The sequence below is a fragment of the Crotalus tigris genome, unplaced genomic scaffold (assembly GCF_016545835.1).
Source record: "Crotalus tigris isolate CLP2741 ecotype Arizona unplaced genomic scaffold, ASM1654583v1 scf7180000018825.4774228, whole genome shotgun sequence".
Lineage (NCBI taxonomy): Eukaryota > Metazoa > Chordata > Lepidosauria > Squamata > Viperidae > Crotalus > Crotalus tigris.
Window position 1 is genome coordinate 3,413,347 of NW_024097215.1, and position 21,349 is coordinate 3,434,695.

General features: G+C 42.6%; 1 protein-coding gene across 1 annotated transcript in view; it reads left to right on the top strand.

Annotated features, from left to right (window-relative positions):
- The first annotated feature begins 478 nt into the window (after positions 1-478).
- Positions 479-21,349, top strand: part of ROBO4 (roundabout guidance receptor 4) — a 49,567-nt gene continuing 28,696 nt past the window's right edge. Inside the window, exons 1-11 of the mRNA XM_039356521.1 lie at positions 479-748; positions 5,075-5,398; positions 11,650-11,807; positions 12,870-12,990; positions 13,169-13,307; positions 14,474-14,601; positions 15,433-15,563; positions 16,596-16,815; positions 17,840-17,961; positions 18,748-18,919; positions 19,970-20,164. Of these exons, the coding sequence (XP_039212455.1) occupies positions 682-748; positions 5,075-5,398; positions 11,650-11,807; positions 12,870-12,990; positions 13,169-13,307; positions 14,474-14,601; positions 15,433-15,563; positions 16,596-16,815; positions 17,840-17,961; positions 18,748-18,919; positions 19,970-20,164 (1,777 nt within the window). The 5' untranslated portion in view covers positions 479-681. The remainder of the gene's footprint in view (positions 749-5,074; positions 5,399-11,649; positions 11,808-12,869; positions 12,991-13,168; positions 13,308-14,473; positions 14,602-15,432; positions 15,564-16,595; positions 16,816-17,839; positions 17,962-18,747; positions 18,920-19,969; positions 20,165-21,349) is intronic.

Sequence of the window (21,349 nt, forward strand, 5' to 3'; positions counted from 1 at the left end):
TGTCTTAGTCTCATCACATGTCTACTGTATTGTAAATGCCTACTATACTTTTAGTAAAATAAGGAGAATCCAGATTTTGGGAAGGAAGGTATGAAATTATAGTTCGGATTTTTACGTTGGCTTAGCTTGATGATTAGCGCCCATTGTGCTACCAAAACCATTTGTATTTTCACAGTATTGTTTGGTCTATAAGCACAAGGCCGGATTGAAGTAGAAATAATTGAAGAAAGGGACATGGGAAGGGGAAGAGACTAGAGTAAAACAATCTGCTTGAAGAAAAGTTATTTTTTTTCTGTTTAAAAATAGGACAGGGTCCCACTGTGAAGCAGGAAGAAACGAGAATGCTTCTGCTGTCTGCCAAAGTGTCATTTTTAAGCAGCTGTGCTTTCAAACTGAAGTTGGAAGATAGCTGTAGCTAAAATTCACACCCAGTACCACCCCTTCCTGTGTCCTGTAGCCAGAAAAAGAAAAATATACGTACATGGACACACCGTTAATTGGGAGGAGGTCAGCTTGAGGAGAGCTGACTGCAGTGGGCGAAACCTTTTGTGCATGTGATGTGCGTGGGATTAAACAACCTAAAAGTTCTGGGGGTACAATGGAGTGGCACTGAGCAGGGTCCCATCCAGTGACTCTCTTTGGGTGCCAGGTTCTCTGGAGCTGCACAACAATTAGGCAACTATGTCAAGACGAAGGTACATTGAATCCACAAGGTTCTGGATTTGGGCATTGCTTCTATTAATGGAAGGTGAGTGGGCAGATCTCATGGTAGAATCTCATAGATCTGCAAAAAGAATCCTCTCTTATCCTTGCTCCTGAATCAACGTGTTTAAGATTTGGCTGTAAGATGAGAAGAAGGCTCTCCGAGTCCCATAATCTGGAATTTTGGGGAGTTTGGAGAGCTGAGTAGCTCCAAACACCTCTTAAATTTACTTGCATTACTAATAGCAGCGCCAGAGGATTTGTTCTCCCTTGATGCAACTGGTGCTTACAGGTGCTTTTGGTTTCAAAGAGTTTCTTTACTGTTATAGATATGAAGTAGAATAATTTCAGTTCCGAATCAATTGTTCTGTGCTATTTTGGATGCTTTGCATTTAAATTTGCTGTATCCGGGGCATTATATATTTGTGGCATCTGGGCCCTTGCAATCCATAAACCGGTGCTCAGCAGGAAGCAGAGATGGCAGCCCCTTGCCATCTGTTGTTTCTTTTCCTACCACAAAAAACAAGTTTTTAATATCTTGAGCGTTACAAAAATCCAGTACTTCCTAAGGCAAATTAGCTTAGATTTCAGCAATTCTAAAACCAGCAAAAATAATACTTGCAGTTTGGTTGCATGGAAGAGGATCAGTGATTGCAAAATGGTGGTTTGATTAACACATGGTTCTAGAACAACTACTTTGCATTAGCTGTGTTCACCTATTACACAAATTCACTGACTGTGGTTTATAGATTAGAATACAGAATAACACAGTTGGAAAGGACCTTGGAGGTCTTCTAGTCCAACCCCCTGCTTAGGTAGGAAACCCTATGTACCATTTCAGACAAGTGGTTGTCCAATCTCGTCTTTAAAACCTCCAATGATGGAGCCCCCACAATTTCTGGAGCCAAGTTGTTCCACTGATTAATTGTTCTAATTGTCAGGATATTTCTCCTTAGTTCTAGGTTGCTTCTCTCTTTGGTTAGTTTCTGTTCCTTGCTTCTTATCCAGCCTTCTGGTGCTTTGGCAAATAGATTGACCCCCTCTTCTTTGTGGCAGCCCCTCAAATATTGGAACACTGTTTTCATATCACTCCTAGTCCTTCTTTTCATTAAACTAGACGTACCCAATTCCTGCAACCGTTCTTCATACATTTTAGCCTCCAGTCCAGTTTGGTGTGTTGATACAATACACCAAACCAAAATTATATTAGCTTAGCTGGAGTTTATTTCACATTACCAGCATGATCATTTGACAGATGGAAGTTGCATATTTGTACTAGTGGGAAAACTATGATTGGCTTTGTATATTTCTCTGGATTTTTTTTTAATTAAAAGACAGCACGTCCTGTACACATAATTTTCATACCCTTTAACTAAAACTGCCTACTAGGCTAAGTGGGATCAGGATCCTGATTCATTGCTTGTTTCCAGTTAGATTTGTTCACGGACTACAGATAGGGCCCCACCTAGGTATTTATTTCAGGCAGCAAACTTTGTTGAATTAGCCAAGCAAATTTAACCAATTTGATTTATTTTGGATTTATGAAAATAACTCATTTGCTTCTTCTCCTTATTTGTAATGATATGTGGGCATGATCTTGAGTCACGGTGGCACAATGATTAGAATGCAGTACTGCAGGCTACTTCTGCTGACTGCCGACTGCCAACAGTTTTGCTGTTCGAGTCTCACCAGCTTGAGGTTGACTCAGCCTTCCATCCTTTCTAGGTCAGTAAATTGAGGACCCAGATTGTTGGGGGTAATAGGCTGACTCTGTAAACTGCTTAGAGAGGGCTGTAAAGCAGTGTGAAATGAAATATACATCTAAGCGCTATTGCTATAGTCTGTCTGCCTGCCTGCCTGCCTGCCTGCCTGCCTGCCTGCCTGCCTGCCTGCCTGCCTGCCTGCCTACCTACCTACCTACCTACCTACCTACCTACCTACCTATCTATCTATCTATCTATCTATCTATCTATCTATCTATCTATCTATCTAATCTATCTGAATCTAAAGGAGGACCCAGATTGTTGGGGGCCATATGCCGACTCTGTAAACCACTTAGAGAGGGCTGTAAAGCACTGTGAAGTAGTATATAAGTCCAAATGCTATTGCTATCCTAGGAGACAGGAGGAAAAGCTGCAGATTAGACAATAGACAAGAGGCAGTCTGTACTTCCAGGCTTGCAAGATTCTGTTAATGTAAAATTACAATAAAGTTAGAGCTGGAACTTGTGTATGTGCTTCTTGTCTGCATTACCTCACAAGGCTGATACTAAGCTTTGGAGTCTGATAAAAGAGTCTTTCTATATTCTTTAGAGCAAGATGATTCTACAACTCAAAAATTCAGGATTTGTCTCAGGTGCATTATTCCCATGCTTCTGTTCAAGGCCCAGGTACTAGATTGACGTAAAAAGTTATTTATCTTTACATGAACTAAGTAAAAGCATTTAGATTACTACTTTTTCCGTCTGCTTGTCTGTCAGTATATATGTGCTGTGGCCTAGGACCTGAGCAAAATTTACAGATATACATGCACATATACACAGAGAGACACATAGGTACGCATGGGTTTGTCCTATACTTTTAGCAAACAGAACTGCTATTTCCTTCTCACCATATTATTGCCAAGAAAGAAAAGCAAAGATGGCTTTAAAAAAAAAAGAGAGGTCATTTTAAGCACTGTGATAGGCTTAAGGACAATTTTTATGAAGTCGTGATTAGGAAAGTTAGCTGCACCTGGACCAGAGGAACAGAGAGAGCCTATTGTATTTGAAAGACCCATGAGACTTTTCATTGTGACTGGTGGTCCATGGCTCTCAGTCTCCTTCAAGGTGACATTGTCAGGAAGCTTTGCAGAGGAAGTTCCAGAAGAATGACCGTGTGTGATAACAATGAGTTGGACTCTCCGAGAATTCATATTCATAGAATATCATTGTACATACGAAATGGTGGAAGATGAAGGGAAGTTTTATAAATTCTGATGCTTGAAGGCTAAAGATGTGTATTTCTTTTTTTTTAAAATGATTGTTGTTTAATAATACTTATACTCAGTGGAGGGATTCAAATATGTGAACAACCAGTTCTCTTCCGGAAGTCCATTCTGGGCCTGGGCAACAAAAAAATTAGCTACCGTTTCTGCCAAACTGGTGTGAACTGGCTGAATCCCCCCACTGCTTATACTTTAGAATACTAAAAACACAGTTGCTATCTCAGGACCTCCTCTGTAGCTTTCTTATAAGGGTACTCTACTTTTCTCTGTTTTATTCAAGGGTGCATCCATGATCTTTTAACATTTCATGTCAAGTGTAAGAAATCAGGAGCCAGAGTGCTTCAGATGAATACAGGTTTATTGTATGCTAAAGCTTTCTACAAGAATCTGAACTACTAATGGTCAAGGCAAATTGACAGTAGACAAGAGTCAGCTATGGGTAGGGCTTAGATCTATTGTGAGCGTGAAAGGATTCAAGACTGATGATGTGCTTGACCCCTCCCTTGGGCTCAGCCTGTTTATCTCCTACATCTAACTTCATTATAACCCTGTGAAGCAAGTTAGACAGGCAGCAGTCTGGCTATTCCGTAATTCATAGGTTATGGAGGTACTTGGTCCATAACTTCTTCAGAGAGTTCCTATCTCCTGTCCTCTACCCCCCCCCACTATCAAACTCTAGTTCAGTGGTGGCGAAGCTATGGCACGCATGCCAGAGGTGGCACTCATTGCCTTCTCTGTGGGCACATGTGCTGTCACCCCAGCCCTGCCTCCCCCCATGCCCCCCATGTCCCATTGCATGCAGATGATGTTGCAGGGCACAGGGGGTGGCCACCATGGCACTGCAGGGCCACCTGGGTGATCTGCTGTGGTGGGCTGTGGAGGTGGTGGGTGGCCCTGTGGGTGGGTGGGGTGGGGGTGGAGCGTGGGGTGGGCAGGGTAAGGTGGATGGAGCAGGGGGCGGAGCGGGCAGGGTGGGGGCTGATTTTTGGGCACTCGGTCTCTAAAAGGTTTGCCATCACAGCTCTAGTTAAAAGCTCTTACCTCTCATCAGCAACTGTTCAGAGGTGAAGCTTTCTCTCTTCTTACAAGATCTTAACATGGTTTCGGTCATTGTCATACTCATCACCCTGTTAAAGGAGGAAAAACTGAAGATTAGCAAGAAACAAAAAACACATCCCAGCTCTTCCCATTTAGATTAACAGAGGCACAGAGAGGGCCACCACAATGGGACTCTAGCAATTGCAAAGCCATAACACAGAGGAGAGGATGGTAATAACCTTGACAGCAAAAAGTAGAGCAAGTCAAAGGTGAAAGATTGGCTGGGGAGGGGGAAAACCAGATCAGTGAGCATATTTCTGCTTCCTCTCCCCCTTTCTCCTTCTTCCAGGTTCAAAGTCTCGCTCCATGGAATTTGCCCCCCAGATTCTTGACCACCCTTCCAATCTTGTGGTGCGTAAGGATCAACCCGCCACCATGAACTGTCGTGCTGATGGGAACCCAGCTCCCGCCATTGAGTGGTATCGCAACGGAAAGTACGTGAAACCCAGCAAAGATGATGCTACTGCCCAGCCTACCCTCCTCCCAGATGGGTCGCTCTTCTTCCTCCGCCTCAGCCAGGAGAAGGGAAAATCAGACGAGGGGGTGTACCATTGCCTGGCCAGGAACCACCTGGGTAAAGCCATGAGTAAGAATGCATCGCTCTATTTAGAAGGTAAGGCACTGAAAGATCTTGGGGAATTTGCAATAGTAGTAACCTTCAGGAAGAAGCCTTGTTTACCCCTCATCCCAGCACTTTGTGCTGAGCTTGTTTCTTTGAGCCTATTCAGTATGAAGGGATACTACTGTCCTTTCTGTATTGTCTTAGCCAGGACAAAGAGACAGCTATGTCTCAACTGCCGTGGTTGGCCATTTATTTCAGGTTCCTCTCCTTGTAATGGAATGCATGGGCGACCTTGAAGAAAGGGGAGAGGAGGTGATGCCTAGGAAACTGCAGCAGGAATCCCCTGTGCCTTAATGGTCAGAGAAAGAAACTTAGGAAGGATCCACCCAGTTACCTAATGGTTACCTTCCCCTCCCTCTCCCTCTCAAGAGGTTGGCAAAGAGAGCAGGTTGTGGTGATAAAATGCATGTTGGACAGCAGAACATCCCACAAACTCGTTCAGCTGCTTCCTTAAGCTCCTCCTCCTCCTCCTCCTCCTCCTCCTCCTCCTCCTCCTCCTCCAGTTATCCTGTAATGATATATGTGGGAAAGACCTTGGGAGACGGGACAAATGAAACGGTCAGATAATGGTTTAGTCTAATGAAGAGAAGGACAAAGGGAGACATGATAGCTGTGTTCCACTATCTCAGGGGCTGCCACAAAGAAGAGGGAGTCAAGCTATTCTCCAAGGCGCCTGAAGGCAGGACAAGAAGCAACGGATGGAAACTAACCAAAGAGAGAAGCAATTTAGAACTAAGGAGAAACTTCCTGACAGTCAGAACAATTACCCAGTGGAACAACCTGCCTCCAGAAGCTGTGAATGCTCCAACAGTGGAAGTCTTTAAGAAGAGACTGGACATCCATTTGTCTGAAATGGTATATAGGGTTTCCTGCCTGAGCAGGAGTTGGACTAGATGACCTCCAAGGTCCTTTCCAACATTATTATTATTATTATTATTATTATTATTATTATTATTATTATTATTATTATTATTATATAAGAGGCAGCATAGCTCACAATCAGAAAGTGTGCAGGCCAAGGACATAATAATAATAATAATAATAATAATGACTCGATAGGTAGACAAAATGCCAAATCCAGTCTGAACATCTGGCTGACTGTGCGATGATCCATAATAATAATAATAAAAAAGTTGGAAGGGACCTTGGAGGTCATTGAGTCCAACCCCCTGTCTCAATAAAGCAAGCAGTTAAAATAGGAGGGCAGGGAAGTTTGTACTTTTAGGCTTGCATGATTCTGCAATAAAGTAGATTTAGCTCACCTAGTCAAGTTACCTGTCCAGTTTACCTGGGGAGGCCAACATCAAACTTGCAAGTCTGAAAGTACAAACTTCCCAACCTCCACTTTCAGCTGCTTGCTCCATTAGGGTGGATCCTTCCTAAGTTTCTTTCTCTGACCGTTTAGCCACTGGGGGCTCCGGTCTTTCTTCTCTGATGTTTCCTTAGGCAGCACCCCTTCTTCCCTTTCCTCAAGGTCACCCATGCATTCCATTACCAATTCGTTTCTTCCTGGGCCACAGAGATACACAAGAAACTGGAACTTTGGGGCATTTCCTTAATTTAAGTGTGCATGCTGGGGCAAGAACATACAAGAGAGGCAATCAAGCAGCATCTCAAGAATACCGGCAATCAAGCAGACTTCATGTCCTTCCCCAAAGATAATTTTTTTTAAGTAGCCCTCACATTTCCTACCGACCTGCTGGATACTTAAATCAAATCACTGCTCCTAAACTAAGCTGGGCCATGATCCTGACACAGTTTGACACATCAGAGGTTTTAGGGAGGAGATACAAAGGGATTGCATTCAAATCCTGAGTCTGCCCATATGGTGAAGGAGCTATCCAAACCATCTCACGTGCCTTACTGTGCTCTCCATTTATGCCCGACCCTTGCTGTGAGTTGCTAATTCCACATTTAATTAAATATCCTGGAGACACTGATCTGTTCTGTTTAAACCTCTTAACTGTCAGATTCCAATGCCTCTTATCTCTTTAAGTGTGGCTAAATTCTGCAACAGGATACGTAAGATGCGGAGCAATCTGGCTGACAAATCTGTTCCATCTAGCTGACTAATCAATATTAGTTAGGATAATGGATTTGGACGGTGAGATGAGCAGCACATATATTCCATAAACAAGCAAATAAGTAAATTTTATGCATCCGAGTGTTTTAGGGACAGGAAATTCTGTTCCGTTCTATTCAAGTTGTCACCTTCAATCTCAGTGTTCCCCGAGGCAGAATCCTGTCCTAAGAAATCCAGCATCAGATTTGGCCCTCCCTATTCCCAGGTTTGCATGGTATTTTTTTTTTCCCTAACCTTCGAGGTTTTTGAGATCCAAAGGTACTAAAAGAGATTAGAATCAGGCAGAAGGTGCACAGAACCTAAACCCCCCTTTCTGGGGAGAAAGTCGAGGTATTAAAAAGAAAAAAGAAAAAAAAAACAAATTATACAGCCAGCCTCTTTCTGTTCTCAATTAAGCTCTGCCAATCTGCAGCCAGGAGGATTCTGTGCTTATGGAACATGTTGACTTCGAAATCCTAAGACAAGCCATTAAAAGCTTTTTCACTTCGCTAGAGAACTTGGGAGCTGGCTAATTAAAATATTTGTTCATTTTTGCATCTCATTTGCATTTCCCTTCTGGGTCATTGTTAAGCCACAGGAAGATGCTTTTTGTGTCCAGGCCCTGCACGTGGAACTCTCTGCTTCAAGAGAGGATTTGCCATCCTGCTTAAAATGAAACGAACTTTGAATTCGGTTCTTCAGTGGAATCAGTTTGCTCTCTCCACGTCTTTATTTGAGCAGGTTGCTTTTTCAGATTTCTTTCATGTGGCTAATAAAATAAAACATCTATTTTGTTTATGTGGCTTTTTTTTGTAAAAAAAAATTTGCTTTAAGTTTTATGAGCCACGTTGTGGGTTGTTTCCCCCCCCCATTTTGGAATGAAGAAAACAAGGTAGCAATTTCTGTAGAAATAAATAAATAAATGATGCAGAGGCCTCAGGGAGAGAGTAAGCAATGCATCAAGAATAATAATAAGATAAATCAGTTGAAAGAAAATAATTAAAAGAATAATTGGAACACAAGATATGGGATGTATTCTCTCTCTCTCTCTCTCTCTCTCTCTTTCTCTCTCTCTGTGTGTGTGTGTGTGTGTGTGTGTGTACATGTCTGTGGGTCTCTGTGCACTAAGCTATCATACTTTTTTGTTTCCTTGCAACTAAACACAATCATATATGAGATAAGGGCTGGATGCCAAACATCCCATGCCTTTTCTCAGTCCGCAACGTTTTCTCTCCACCTTGGCATCGAAAATGTCTTCCCTGTAGAGTTGTGCAGCTCAAATTATTAATGCAATTAGAATTCCTCTTTAATAAGCAGGCCTGGAGACTCTCCAATTAACACTTCATTACTGATCAGATTCCCTTCAGCTCCCGTGGTCCGTCACGAAGGCTCACGGTGGTGTTTGTCAGCTATAAATATTCATACAAGTAAAGATGGCTTGGGAGATGCTTCTGCTAGCCAGGCTCAATCAAGTGTGCCAGAAAAGGCTGCCTTTTTGGTACATTTCTCGCAGTGAACTGCCCTCTCTGGCTGGCTGTCAGGCCGAGCCAGGAAAGGATGCCAAACAGGTGCTCCAGGAGTCAGCAATGGTGGCATTTTCCTTCCTCCAGCTTCCTTCTTGATGCGCCCCTTTCAAACAAAATCAGCAGGGAAGTAGATGTTGTTTTGGCATTTTGCTAGAAGTGTGAATCTCCCTCTGAGCAAATTGGCTACAAATGTGTGAAAACTGGGATGGGTGGATCCTAGGCTGGAGTATTTCAGAGAGCAGATACAAGAACACTGTTTCATGTATCCAGACTTTTTTTTTTTTGAAGTGGCACTTTTCAGCTGTCTCAAATATTGGCTAAATCATGCTGGCTGAGGAATACTGGAAGTTGAAGTCCACAAGTCTTAAAGTTGCCAAGTTTGGAGACCCCTGGGTTAAATCCTTAAAAAAACGTTGGGAGTACTAACTTTTTGTGTAATGGTTACTCAGATGCAGAGGTTTTGCTTTGCCCTCAGTCTTGTGGAAAACGAAAGGACTCTTAAGAATTCCAGAGAGTTTTAGCAGAGAGATTTATTATACAGGTTCAGAAGCAATAGCAACAAGCAATTCTGAACCCCAAGGGTGGGTTCAGGCTTCAGTTTTATACTTTCCTTTTTTCTCAGGAACAAAGGAATACACATTGAAATACACATTATAATACATTAGGTTCGTTTCTCACGGGTATACAATGGAGAGTTTGCTACATACATTGTATCCAAGTGCAATGCGCATTAGGTTAGTCACATACTACTAACACAGCACTATTCCAGTTATTATGCAGACACATCATTATTTTAGTGATTGTTCATTATTCCACATTATCAGAAGTTTAGTCCGAAATGTTTCTCAACCTTGACAATCTATTATTACAAATGGAGCTGCATGTGTGTATGCCTGTCACTTGAACAGAACCATTTCCTCTCCCTCCCCCTATTGCCAGTCCACAAAGCCGGAAAGGTTGGGGACCACTGCTCTAGAAAGCCATTTCTCTCTCTCTCTTTTTTTTCCTGAGTGCTTTTCCAAACAAAACATAGATCAGTGATAGCGAACCTTTTAGAGGCTGAGTGCCCAAACTGCAACCCAAAATTCACTTATGTATCACCAGGTGTCGGGTGGGTGTGGCCCACTTGGTGGGTGCAGCTACAGTGGGCGTGGCAGAGTGGGTGGGTGTGGCCACTGGATGGGTGTGGCCGCAGTAGTCATGGCAGACTGGTTGGGCATGGCCGGGGTGGGCGTGGCCACCTCGATGTTGCTTATGGGGAGGACACCTGTGGGAGCCGGGCAGGGCAGGGTTGGGGGAGATCCAGGGGGTCTCTGGTGGGTGGGACGGTGGGCTCCCCAATGGCGGCTCCAGGCTGGCTGGCCTTAGGCCAGTGATGGCAAACTTTTAGAGACCATGTGTGCTGGGGTGATAGTGCGTGCCCACAGAGAGGGCTCCGCGTGCCGCCTCTAGCATGCGTGCCATAGGTTTGCCACCAGTGACATAGATCGAAGCAGTCAGTTACTTTCTAAAAATACCCAGGAGATTTATGTGAGGGCCAAAGGCATTCTTGAATATAAAAATCATGCTGGACATTCCTGCTTTGCTTTTCGGTATACTTGCTTCCGTTTAACTTCTCTTTTTAATTAAGATGATTTTTAAAACCTCCGGCTGGTCTAAAAATATCTAGGAAGAATAATATCCGAAGGTAGGAACCCTGCAAGTAAGCATTTGACTCATCTCCTGGAGTTTTGATTGTATCACAAAAGATTCACATCCTCCATGGGGAACAAATGCAGGAAACAGGCAACATTGTAAAGGCTGAATGGCAAAGGATAAAGAATTCCTTGTTTTTCCTCTCTGCAGGGTTTTGCATTCAGATTGCCTTCCCAGTTCAGGCTGTCAAGGCAATTATTATCTTTAAGGGAGACAAACCAACTAAAGCATTTTCCCATCAACAGCTACTCCAGCTCTTATTTCATTACTACAGGATGTTGTGAGGAGGACCTCCAGTGAGGTAGTCTTTTTAGAGGGTTCACTGAAAGGAATTTATCTCTCCAGAAAGGCTCATCCCAATGTTAAGGACAAAGTCAGTTGATTGCATCTTAAGTGCGCTAAGCCATGGTTTGCTATGCTAACCATGATAGCCTGATGTACACAAATTTCAAGCCATGAACCCTGATTTCCAAAATGTCTGTGTTAACATAATTCATTGGATCTTACTCAATAAGATATGGTTAGCATAAAGCATGATTAATTATTATGTATAAATACATACCAAATGTATTTAAAAACATCAAATGTCCAAAAGCCTCAAGCTCTACTATCAAGTGACAGGAACTATATCTCTTTAGGATTAAAACAGGATGGCCCTGTGGAATTAATTTTGGGTACCAATTAATCTTGTGATAGTTGTTATATTTTTGCCATTTTTTTTCAAAGTTAAAAAAAATGAAGCTCGCTGGATATCATCATTGCCTACAGGGTCATTCTCAACTGATAAGAAACAATTCTGGAATCCAATGACAGTCTTGGAAGGCTTATTCCAGTTACTTGGCCGCTGAGGTCAACATCGTTATTCTTCTACGAGTTTCTGAGAATGAACTAAAAATGGGGTGGAAGGATGAAAATCCACCTATCAAAAATTGGTTTTGGACGCTTTTGTTTCTTTGTAGTCCTAGAAGAGGAATTCCGACTTCATCCTAATGACTTGAAGGTGACAATTGGGGAACCGTGGTTGTTGCAGTGTGTGCCTCCACTGGGACATCCTGAGCCCATCGTCTCATGGAAGAAGAATGGAGTGCCCATAAGCCCAGAAAATGGCCATTACAAGGTAGCCCAATTAGTACTTACTACTTATTTTAAGCAGCATCTAGATTTAAGTAGCTTAGAGACTTAATAGCCAGCCATCAACATCCCAATCAACAACTAAAAAGCTAAACACAACAAGCACCATATAAATACTATGCATAGAATAGCCCAAAGGACACATTCTGGGTAGAGAGAAGATGGCCTCCAGCATGAGTCTCTGAAAGCTCAGAAGACTGAACCTCTGGTCCTGGTGACTGGCCCAGATTGGATCCTGCAACTTCTTGAAGTCAGTGGGACAAATTAGTCATGATTAACAGTTATAGTAGACATATAGAAATCAATGGGGTTTCAGTGGTTGCGTTATCACAGCGTACGAACTATAAGCACAAGTTAACAAAACACCATGGCTTTCTTTATGTAATAAATGATGCCCTCATAGATGGTTTAAAGCAGTGGTTCTCAATCTTTTTAATGCCATGACCCCCCAACCAGTCGTAAGTCGAGGACTACTCAACCGGTCGTAAGTCGAGGACTACTCAACTGGTGCAGCACCATTTGCAGAATGGGACTTTTGGCGGGCTCAGCAGGGCAGAGACAGCCTGGACAATTCCTATTGGCTTTTGAAAGCCAATAGAATTAGACTCTATTCAAGAGAGTCTATTCTATGGCTTTCAAAAGCCAATAGAATAAAAGGGAGTAGCACAGCTAAGGAAAAGGGGAAAAAATGGCAGACTGCGTTGTTTGGAGACCCCCGTGAAATGGTTGTTCGACCCCAAATGGGGTCCCGACCCACAGGTTGAGAACCACTGGTTTAAAGCAATAGTCTGATCCACACAACATGTTAAGACAAAGGCAGTTTTGGGAGAGGCTACTGAGGCAACTTTGGAGATTGTGCAACCTTAAATAATAGATTGTGTTTTTCTAATTTTGAAAATAGAGAGAGAGAGAGAGAGATTGCTAAATCCTAAACTTTCCTTCCCCAAGACATAGAAAAACGGGGAGGTTCTTTTCTTCAATTCTCTAGCAAGGTCATTGTCTCCTCTGATATTCCAGTCTTTCCTCCCCCCCCCCTCTATTTCTGCAGTTCTCCAAAGAAAAACTTCTGGTAGCCTATGCTCAGAAGAGTGATGCAGGAACATATACATGTCTGGCTGTCAATCAAGCAGGGGAGCAAGAGAGCAGAGCAGCCACAGTCACTGTCTTGGGTAAGAAAGTCCACAATGATTAGAGTTCACCTAGCCTTGGCTTTGCACTCGGAGGACCATTCTTTAAGATAGCTTGGAACAATGGATAAACATCTCCTTGAGGTGGCACTTACTGACATTGATGACTGTCAGGTTGCCCAAATGGGATTGAGGAAACACTCTGCTTCTTCCATTGTAGATAGGCCAACATTCATTCGGAAACCCAGTGATGTTGTAGCCAGTGTTGGCAGCAGCGTTCAGTTCATTTGTGGAATCCGTGGAGACCCAAAACTTGTTGTGCAGTGGTATAAAGAAGATGGAGATCTCCCTTCAGGGAGGCAAGTATAACTTTCTAGTGGAGTTCCAATTCTCCAATTCGTCTTTAGAGTTGTAGGTGAGACCAATGATTCTACAAATATTCTTCAGAATCCACCACCGTGGCTGGATATAATTCTCATGCTTTGCCCTTCGGGTACCTAACTCTTGTTGAATAGGTTCATATGTAAAAAATGGTGTTAGGCAGGACTGGTCCTGTTTACTTTCTCATCACCACCATCATCATCATCTTCATCATCATCATCATTCATCTCTCAAGAAATTTAGAGATTTTTCCTTTGCTATTCTATTCTCACAAGAATTCTGAAAGGTAAATTGTGTGGTGAGATATGTCATCAAGCAAACTTCACTGGAGAAAACAATGCTGAGTATTATTGTCAGTTTCATTCCACACATCCCTGCTGTTTCTTTGTAAGATCAGGAATGTTTAAGAAGATCAGATCAGAAAGTTACTACAATACAGAACGAACAAACGAACAAACCAAAATTCACAGCAAGCAAAATAAGAGAGTCCAGAGAGCTTTTTAACAAATGCAACAAATGCAAAAAATGAGGTGTCGTACAGCTCTCCAGACTTCTTCTAAGGAAGCCTTACTCCTTGATAGAAATCTTCATCAATTTGTGCAAGCATGAATAAAATTAGAGGGTGCCCCCCCTCCACACCACTTTGTATCTTTAGAGTCCTGGTACTGCAATGGTTGGAATGTAGTATTGCTGGCAAACTCTGCCTATAGCCTGAAGTTTGATTCTGACCAGCTCAAGATTGACCCAGCCATCCATTCTTCTGAGGTCGGTAAAATGAGGACCCAGATTGTTGGGGACAATATGCATAATAATTCTTTGACACCCAGAGAATGCTTTGGAGCGATATGGAAGACCTAAATGCTATTGCTATATTCTATATCACTTATTAATATGTCTTAGGAGATGTCCAGTGAAGTTTGAGAAATGTGCAGATTCATGGGGGACCACATAACATTGCCATTCAATGCATTATCTATTTTTTTTAAGTATTCCTAGGAATGGAGGAGATTCACACAATGTATTATTGAGTTTTTGAAAGAATTCCTAGGAAATTGGGAGGGGAGGAATCAATCTGTTTTTTTTTTTTTTTTAATGTAAATAAGGACACTGTGGCCAACTGAGAATTCTGGACGTTTCCTCACAGGTATGAAGTAGACCAAGAAAATGTCCTTCAGATTCACCACCTGACAATGTGTGATACTGGGAAATATATCTGTGCTGCCTACAGCCACGGAGGGACTATATTTGCTAAGGCATCTTTAACTGTGGAAGGTGAGCAACTTTCTCTACAAGGCCCGCAAGAAAAAAGAAGAAGGCCCCTGCTGAGTAAGAGCCAGAGGTATTCCTTCACAAGCACTTACCAAAGTCCACTATCTGGTTCTTAGGAAAAACAGCCCCCTATCCCACAACAAGGTTATTTCCAGCTACAATAAAAAGCTAACATTTTTTTCCCCAGATGAACCACTGAATGATGACTTAATTCTACAATGAATTCCTTTAGAGCAGGGATACACGGATTATTTAAGGGTAATCTGTTAAAAGCTGAATAATGAATGGGGGAGGGGAGAAGAGGACAAAGAGCTTTTACAAGAGTCAGGGGTGTGTGTGGGTGGGGGGCTGAGGTTGTTAAAAGTAGGCAATGGACCATATGAAATTAGATTAAAGGCTTCATGTTGTCCTAAGCTGTCCACTGTCCACTAAAATAAGGCCAGGTCACATCCAAATGCAAGGAAACCATTGGTATTGTTGTCCTTCAAGTATCTATGGAGATTCTCAGTCACCCAGGTCATGGCTGTCCCAAAAGTGATTTTTCAAAATGCAACTGGACTTTCTTTGGGTTTTTTTCCCCTTGAAAATGTTTCACTTCTCACCCAAGGAGCTTCTTCAGTCCTGACTGAGTGGTGGAGAAATGAAGAATTTATATTCCTTGCAGTTATGTGGTTTGTTAGGCACTTTCTCAACAATTCTCAGAATTGTTTTTTTCTTCAAGGAAAAAACAAAGAAAGTTCAGTTGCCTTCAGTTGCCTTTGGGATGTCCTTCAAGTATTTTAAAGTTGAGGTTCACATAGCATATATCTTTTGGGTTTCTTTTCTGGCCTTTAGATCCACTAGATCCCAGGCAGAAGGACTGGAACAGGTCAAAAGATGTTCCAAAGGAGCTGATGGATACCAGAGTTTGTCTGGTAAATGTAACCATTGTCCCCTCTGCTCCAGCTGCCCATCTGCATTGGAAGGTGAGTTAAGAATACCAAAGGGTGATAGTTCAAAATCTAGATATTCTTGATGGGGAGGAGTTATGATTTTAAATGACTTTAATTAACATACCTGTTTCTATAAAGAGAATGGACTCGAACTATTTTTAGGTTGGTGAGTACATTTATAAACAATAAAGCAATGGAAGGATCCAGACATGATCAGAGGGTAACAAATGAGAAACAGAGCAATAGTTCCTAAGAAGAGTTATGTAGCCCAAGGCAGATAAATATAATAAATAAATAATTTGAAAAAAATCAGGATGCAAGAGAGGGAGGGAGGGATATATATATAAAAAAACAATGAAATTCTTCTTTGGCAGGACAGGAGTCTCCCCAAACAAATATATTATTCATCCACTTCATAGACCAATTAGATTCGCAACAATAATTCTAATCCTAATTGTGCAAATCCTCACAGCTCTTGCTTGCAATAATTCACTTTATATTCTCAATTTCCCTTTCTTTTTTTTAGGTGTTCTTCATCACCATTTTTTTTTTTTATTTCAAAGGGTTTTGAATCATCGTATTTCACTGTTTGCACATGGCATTTTTCAGCCAGATTCTGTGTCAATAGTATTGGCTCCATATCAAATTTTAAATTCAGAACTTTGGGTTAACATTCCAAATGTTTCATAATTCAAAACTAGGGTGAAGATTCTGGTTTAGCTCCCATTTTGCTTTCATTTTTTGCTTGGCAGTACCCTCCTTTGTCTGTACAAGCTCCCTTCCCTTCCTTTCCCTATCCCCTTCCTTCCTTCCTTCCTTCCTTCCTTCCTTCCTTCCTTCCTTCCTTCCTTCCTTCCTTCCTTCCTTCCTTCCTTCCTTCCTTCCTTCCTTCCTTTTCTTCTATATGGCCACCCAACTCACAAATGGTGACTCCAGATGGCTTACAGCATTAAAAAATGTTCTTCTGATCCAGAAGAAATATATATCATCCTAACTATATGCCTGATTTCTAGGAATTGAAATGTACTCACCAAAGCACATTTCCAATTACTATATTGCTTGAAGGTTACCCCAACTTCCCAACCCATAGAAGCTTACAAGGTGTTCTATCGTTCTCTGCTGCCCGCGAAAGCACACTGGGCTGAATGGGATGTCCCAAGAGACCAGCAGACAATTATTCCTGGACTTGAACGAGGTTACAAGTATGAATTCAAGGTGCGACCATATTTGGGGAAGATCCATGGGATAGACAGCAACGTGAGACAACTGTACATCCCAGAGGAAGGTGCGAAGACTTATCCCCATGTTTTGACCGATGTTGTTAATTTAATAGCTTGCAGGGAAAATGTTTTAGTTTAAAAACTATACTAAATTTTGGAAAAAAATACGAGCCCACACTTCAAAGCTGTGGGTCCAGCCTCTTTCTTTTTCTTCTCATTTTCTTTCTCCTGCTTTGATTCAAGCTGGCCTTGAATGGGAGGTAGCAGAGCTAGATTTTTTTGGGTGGGTGGGAGGTTATTACTCTTATGGGCAAAGATGATCTGAAATTTCTTCACCTTTCCCCCTGGACCTATTGGAGAAGCATTGGGTGGTTGAAGAAACAAGCAGCATCAGAATAGACATGAAGTGATGGAAGAGCCTCATGTTCCCAAACAACGTAAGGCATGGGTGGTCTTGCTCCTGCTAAATATTTTCAACTAGTGCAGTGGTTCTCAACCTGTGGGTCGGGACCCCATTTGGGGTCGAACGACCATTTCACGGGGGTCGCCAAACAACGCAGTCCGCCATTTTTTTCCCCCTTTTCCTTAGCTGTGCTACTCCCTTTTATTCTATTGGCTTTTGAAAGCCAATAGAATAGACTCTCTTGAATAGAGTATAATTCTATTGGCTTTCAAAAGCCAATAGGAATTGTCCAGGCTGTCTCTGCCCTGCTGAGCCCGCCAAAAGTCCCATTCTGCAAATGGTGCTGCACCAGTTGAGTAGTCCTCGACTTACGACCGGTTGAGTAGTCCTCGACTTACGACCGGTTGGGGGGGGTCGCGGCATTAAAAAGGTTGAGAACCACTGAACTAGTGTCTGAAATGTGCTTTTCCAAAAGACAACTGGACTTTTTTTTGTTTCTGTTTTTTCTCAAAAATTCTTCACTTCTCATTCAAGAAGCTTCTTAGATGAGAAGCGAAACATATTCAAGGGGGAAAAAACCCAAGAAAGTCCAACTGCCCTTTGGAAAAGCATCTTTGGGGCAACCATGACCTGCATGATTGAGAGTCTCCGTACACTTTCCAACTAATGCTGTCTCTTTCCTGCAGTGCCAAGTGCTGCTCCACAAATCATCAGCATCACTCTGTCCAGAGCTGGGAATAGCACTGTGATCATTCACTGGGAGCCCCCTCTCCCAGACACCCACAACGGCATTATTAAGGCTTATCAGGTATGGTGTTTAGTTATTGAATACTGAGGAGATGTTGACGAATGGAAGCAACCTCAGAGGAGGATGATGCAAAAGATGTTAAGGAGCGGAGCGTTTGGAATCTTGACCATGAATGTCTTTATAGGAAGGAAAGCAAGATGTGTTGTGTTGTTTTGTTTCTTTTTGCTTTGCTCTGTGCAGTTATACATGTAAAGCAGGCCATATGAGTCTATGGAAATTCACTACAGCCAACTCACCACGGTCAACACACCATGGCCAACTCACTGTGGAACAACTTGCCCTGGCCAACTCACTGCGGGACAAGAATTACATTAATATCAAAGAAATGGTGGAATAGAGCCATTAAAGAACGGATGCCAGAGACAGAATGAAATGTGAATGACAAAAATTAAAATATTTTTTTTATTTATTTTCAATAATTAAATCCAATGGTTAAATTGCCCTGCAGTGAGTTGTCCCACAGCAAGTTGGCCACAGCGAATTGGCTGCAGTGAGTTGTCCCATTCCGATAATAACATTTCTTTTTAAATGTAAAATTTGCTTGTTATTTTAGCTTGGCTAAAATAAAATCTATTTGCGAAGCGGGAAGGATCTGATGGTCCTCCAAAAGCTAATGAGCTACAACTCTTTCCTCACCATGTGTCAGACTGGATGGAGCTGCTGAACACGTTGTTTCAGCAGCTTTGGGCCTCCCAGAGGTTTAAGCACCATCATTCTTCAGAAAATAACCTGCTTTATGTGATCCAGAAAAGCTACCTTTGTCTCTTGCCTTTTTTCCCTCCCCAGATCTGGTTCCTTGGCAATGAAACTCATCCAGGATTTAACAGGACAGTAGATGGAGACGCACATAACCTGGAGACAACAGGACTCCCAAGTGGGCATAAATACTGTGTGAAGATAGCCGCAGTCAATGGAGCAGGTGTTGGAGTAGCCAGCAATCCTGTATGCGTTACTGCAGGTCAGAACTTGCTATTTTATCATTCTTTGAGACGTAGATAACTGCATTTTGGACATTGTCTCCTTGCACTTTTCTTATTTTACGGTAACGTCTACATAGTAGGGCACCCTTTGAGGGCATCCTTGTAGAGGCCACATTTTAATAATTAAAAATGGCAGATGTGATGCTAATATGAAATGTGCCAGCTACAAGAATGGCTCTTGACTTACAGCCATTCATTTAGCAACTGTTCAGAGTTACGGCACTGAAAAAATGACTCACAACCTGTCCCTCACTTACAACCATAGCAGAATTCCAATGGTCTCGTTGTCAAATTTCGGGCACTTGGCAACTGGCGCCTCTTGATGATGGTTGCAGCATTCCAGGATCATGTGATTTCCAATTACAATCTTCCTAGCCAGCTTCCGACAAGCAAAGTCAAAAGGGGAAGCCAGATTTATTGGATTAATTGCATGATCCGCTCAACAGCTGCCGTGATTCGCTTAGCAACCATGGCAAAAAGGTTGTAAAATTGGGCAGGACTCACTTGTCAACTGCCTTGCTTAAGCAATGGAAATTACAGCGTTCCATCAAAAAAAGGGGGGGGACAAAGAAGAGCAACTAAGATGATTAAGGGCCTGGAGACAAAAACATATGAAGAACAGTTGCAGAATTTGGGTTTGGCTAGTCTAGAGAAAAGAAGGACTAGGAGTGACATGATAGTGGTATTCCAGTATTTGAGAGGCTGCCACAAAGAGGAAAGGGTCAGCTTATTTACCAAAGCACCAGAAGGCAAGACAAGAAACAATGGATGGAAATTAATCAAGGAGAGAAGCAACCTGGATTTAAGGAGAAGCTTCCTAACAGTGAGGACAATTAACCAGTGGAACAACCTGCCTCCAGAAGTTGTGGGGGCTCCAACACTGGAAGTTTTTAAGAAGAGACTAGACGGTCACTTCTCTGAAATGGTATAGGGTCTCCTGCTTGAGCAGGGGGCTGGACTAAAAGGCCTCCAAGGTCCCTTCCAGCTCTATTCAGATTGATTGATCCCCTGAACTTATTTCATTCCAGACCCCATGGTGGAGAAGATGGCAAAGACCGCAGACTTTCTGTCAGCTAACTACTTGCTGGAAGTCGTGCGTCAGCCTGTCTTTATTGCCAGCGTTGGTTCGGCACTCTGGGTCATGCTGATGGTGCTGGCGGTTTACGTCTGCCAGCAACAAGCCAGGCAGTTCAGTGGAGGACGACGGTACGCCCTTGGAGAAGGTAAGGGAGGCTGCCTTTGGCTTTGGTCAGACCTAAAGATGAGCCAGCCGTGTGCTGCAGCTACCAAAAAAGCCAGCACAGTGCTGGGCTGCATTAACAGAGGGATAGAATCAAGATCACGTGAAGTGTTAATACCACTTTACAAGGCCTTGGTAAGGCCACACTTGGAATACTGCATCCAGTTTTGGTCATCACGATGTAAAAAGGATGTTGAGACTAGAAAGAGTACAGAGAAGAGCAACAAAGATGATCAGGGGAATGGAGGCTAAAACATATAAGGAACGGTTGCTAGAATTGGGTATGTCTAGTTTAACGAAGAGAAGGATGAGGGGGGACATGATAGCAGTCTTCCAATATCTCAGGGGCTGCCCCAAAGAAGAGGGAGTCAAGCTATTCTCCAAGGCGCCTGAAGGCAGGACGAGAAGCAACAGGTGGAAACTAATCAAGGAGAGAAGCAACCTAGAACTAAGGAGAAACTTCCTGACAGTTAGAACAATTAACCAGTGGAACAACCTGCCTCTAGAAGTGGTGAATGCTCCAACACTGGAAGTTTTTAAGAAGAGACTGGACAGCCATTTGTCCGAAATGGTATAGGGCAGCGGTTCTCAACCTATGGGTCGCGACCCCATTTGGGGTCGATCGACCATTTTTGGGGGGTCGCCAAAGGTGGCAATCCGCCATTTTTCGCGGCGCCGTGCATGCGCACCGCGCGTGGGGGCGCCGCCGTGCATGCGCAGAACGTTTGTGTGACGGGGGTCGCCGTCACACAAATGTTGAGAAGCACTGGTATAGGGTTTCCTGCCTGAGCAGGGGGTTGGACTAGATGACCTCCAAAGTCCCTTCCACCTTTATTATTATTATTATTATTATTATTATTACTATTATTATTATTACTATTATTATTATTACTATTATTATTATTATACAGTCAGTGCTCACAAAGGTCAGTCAAAGATTAGCATTTCCGTAGATGCCTTTGGAACCATAGAAGGGAAAAATGCCACTTAGAAGTGTTGGAGAATTATCTGCAGTGGAGAGTGCAAAGAAAGGATTAAATGTCTCACCAATGCCTGTTGTTTTCTGAAATTCCTTGACTAATTACCTCTTTCTACATAAGAGATGCCACAGGAGGAAATGTATGGATGGCCTGCAGATAAAATGTTATTTATACTTGAAAAGGAGGCT